Below are 3,469 nucleotides of genomic sequence, written 5' to 3' on the forward strand. Positions count from 1 at the left end.
ATAATGTCTTTGTCATACATTTTTCTTTGTTCATCAGAAATAACTGTGTTTCAAAACTTATGAATGGTAGAAAATATTTGGGATGATCGGTGCTCGAAATGTGAAACAACTCAGGAGTAGAATCATTTACAACATGGATACAAATGGAGATAAATGAATTTGTTGGCAAACTAATTAGCAGCATAGTTGGATTGTTCTGAAACGATATTAAGGAGACAATAGAATGGAGGAAATGATCGCTGAAATGAGTTAAAGGAACGGTTGGCAAGCCCAGAAATAGGATTACAATGATGACTATGAATAACGTTAAGCCTTCAGGAGGTGCATCTTTTGCATTCTAGCCATGGAAAATGCATGCTGAAACTATATGAAGCAGTACGTCGAAACAATCTTATTGATGCTATAATCTCTGCCGAGCATTAACCTTTGGCACCATATCGCAAATTCATGTACCAAACACAGTTACTACGATACTCTGTTTCAGGACCTCCAACAGGACACCAAAAGCAGAACCAACTGAAACGAAAGCAACAGATGCATGAGGATAACTAAGAACAGTGGCAAATCCAACTGTGCTCCCATCACAACCTCAAGCGGCACTCAAGGTGTTGGCAATGTCGATGACGAATCGATACCGGACATCACCCTTGGCAAGCCTCTCCATGGCCTTGTTCACGTAATCAATTCTGACGAGTTCAATGTCTGCAGACACGTTGTGCTTTGCAGCGAAGTCTATCATCTCCTGTGTGTCCTTCATCCCTCCGATGCAGCTCCCAGCCAGAATCCGCCCACCTGTTGCCACAGCCAGGCGATGGTGATAGGTGATATGCGTACAAGAGAGTGCGGTGTAATGGCGTCTTCTTACCCATGATCAAGGGGAAAACATGCAGCTGCAGTGGCTTGTCAGGTGCACCCACCATTATCATCTTCCCATGGGGTTTCAGAAGATTGATCAATGGTGCGATGTCATGGACTGCCGAAACAGTGTTTATGATGCCATCCATGGTTCCCATTGCAGCCTTGCAATCATATCGAGGAGGAGAAAACAAGTCAATCGGACTGCAAGTATAGCAAAGAGATCCGACTTGTCTTCGAGCTACGTACGTGTACCTTCAATTGCTCGGAGTCTCTGCTAACCAGGAATGCATCTGCCCCCAGACTCTCCGTGGCTTCCTTCTGCTTGCTCGGGGATGTGCTGATCACCGTCACCTTCATCCCAAAGGCCTTGCCGAACTTGACGGCCACATGGCCGAGCCCCCCGAGGCCGACGACGCCGAGGTGCTTCCCTGGCTCTCTGAGGCCGAAGTACTTCATGGGGGTATACACCGTGATGCCGGCGCACAACAGCGGGGCGCCCTTGTCGAGCGGCATGCTCTCCGGGAACCGAACCACGAAGTGTTCCTTGACGACGATCGTGTCGGAGTAGCCGCCGTAGGTCATCGTCCCGTCGGTGTCGATGGAGTTGTAGGTGAGGATGAGTCCACCGCAGTAGTTCTCCGACTCCTGCTTGCAGCTGGGGCAGGAACGGCAGGAGTTCACCATGCAACCCACGCCGGCCTTGTATCCTACCTTGAACTTGTTCACCTTGCTGCCCACATCAGTTATGACACCCACAATCTCATGCCTGCAGAGGACAAATCTGGGGTGACTACTTCACCGTACAGAGAGACTGGTGGTGTTCAGAGACAAACACGCATACCCTGGAAGAACTGGGTAGACAGTGTTGGCCCATTCGTTCTTGATGCAGTGAAGGTCGGAGTGACAGATCCCACAGTAAAGAATTCTTAAGGTAACATCAGTGTCACCATTTTTCCTGTCAACCAGTGAAGCATATTAGAGATGAAGAAGATGATGAAGGTGCAATGAGTGATCTCCTTAGAACTAATCACCCACACAAATCAACATAACATTACTTGAGGATTTAAATAGTTGCACCTCATTGAAGATTGACAAAGAAAGGCCATTAAACCTTGAAAAGGAAAGATGATGGTCTGATATGTTCAATATTTATATGAGGAAATAAGATAATTTTACTATAGAATTCACATAGAAGCACCTTATGGAAGATTGAAAAAGAAATACCTTTAAACCTTGAAAAGGTGTTGGTCTGATATGTTCATTACTTATATGAAGAAATAAGATAACATTACTTTAGAATTCAAATAGAAACACCTTATGGAAGACTGACAAAGAAATATCAAAATTCAAATAGAAGCACCTTACGGAAGACCTACAAAGAAAGACCATTAATTCTTGAAAAGGAAAGATGTTGGTCTGATAGGTTCAAAGTTCATATGAGGAAATAAGATTACTTCAGAATTCAAATAGAAGCACCTTATGGACGATCGATAAAGAAAGACATTTAAACCTTGAAAAGGGAAGATGTTGGTCTGATATGTTCAAGGTTTATATGAGGACATAAGATAACATTACTTCAGAAATCAAATAGATGCATCTTATGGAAGACTGATAAAGAAAGACCTTTAAACCCTGAAAAGAAAAGATATTAGTCTCATATGTTTAATTAAGGGAGCCTTCAGATTCAACGACCATATATTTTCGTATAAAAACAAATTCTGAATAATATTAAAAAGTACTTAATCCAGATCTTGATCTATTGTTATTTAATTTTGATTTTAGGCATTAAATTTTTTTTATAATAATTATATAATTATAGTTTTTATGCTTACATGATAATGATGATCTAATAAAAAATATTTTTTTTCTTTCTTAATTGATAATCATTCAAATATATATTTATGTTACTTCATTGAAGTAAAAGAAGGAGATATATGTAGCTGGTCAATGACATACTTTATCTTTAATCCTTCATTCCTTCGTGGAAACATACTTTTGCTGATAGATTACAAAACATAAGTTCATTCTGTTATATAACTAATAGTAACATAAAAGAATAAATTTCCAAATGCTTCGTAAAGTGAAATTACGACGACCGAAACAAATATATACATAAACATAGCAAAAAAAAAAACAATATAATAAATATGTAATTGTTACCTTCGTGAGAATTTGAAGGGCGAGAGAACGCCGGTGGAATCCCTGGCGGCCCATCCGAACGCCTTTCGAGGGTGCTCGTCTTCCGGCGATGCCTTCTTCCCTTTCTCCATCGCTGCTGCTGCCTCAGAAAGAAGAAGAGAGGAGAGGGAGAACGCGCGCGAGTAATGCAGGAGAGAGAGAGAGAGAGAGTTCCAAGTGTCTGTTGCTGGGTGGTTCGATGTACTGGTAGTCCGGTCTTTATATAGACGGAGTAATTGGGCAGAGATGGAGAATGCGTGCCTGAGATCCGAACCCCGAGTTTTCCGATGGCTTGACGTAACCGATGACGCTACGAACTCGTCAGCGGTGCCGTTCCCTACGCCTCACTCTCGTCGTCATCCTCGAAGCGTGGCGAGAGAATCCACGTCGTCCACGGCATCGGCAAAGTGGAAATACACGTGCAGTAGAATGC

General features: G+C 42.4%; 1 protein-coding gene across 1 annotated transcript; it reads right to left on the reverse strand.

Moving 5' to 3' along the window:
• Positions 1 to 380: 380 nt before the first annotated feature.
• On the reverse strand, positions 381 to 3,226 carry LOC103974359 (probable mannitol dehydrogenase). Its single transcript, XM_009389165.3, has 5 exons — positions 3,019 to 3,226; positions 1,700 to 1,813; positions 1,111 to 1,624; positions 866 to 1,019; positions 381 to 792 (listed from the first exon to the last, which is right to left on the reverse strand). The coding sequence occupies exons 1-5, from the start codon at positions 3,126 to 3,128 to the stop codon at positions 590 to 592; spliced, it is 1,095 nt and encodes a 364-aa protein (XP_009387440.2). The 5' UTR covers positions 3,129 to 3,226; the 3' UTR covers positions 381 to 589.
• Between the last annotated feature and the right edge of the window lie 243 nt (positions 3,227 to 3,469).

Source organism: Musa acuminata, chromosome BXJ3-4 (genome assembly GCF_036884655.1).
Source record: "Musa acuminata AAA Group cultivar baxijiao chromosome BXJ3-4, Cavendish_Baxijiao_AAA, whole genome shotgun sequence".
Classification (NCBI taxonomy): domain Eukaryota; kingdom Viridiplantae; phylum Streptophyta; class Magnoliopsida; order Zingiberales; family Musaceae; genus Musa; species Musa acuminata.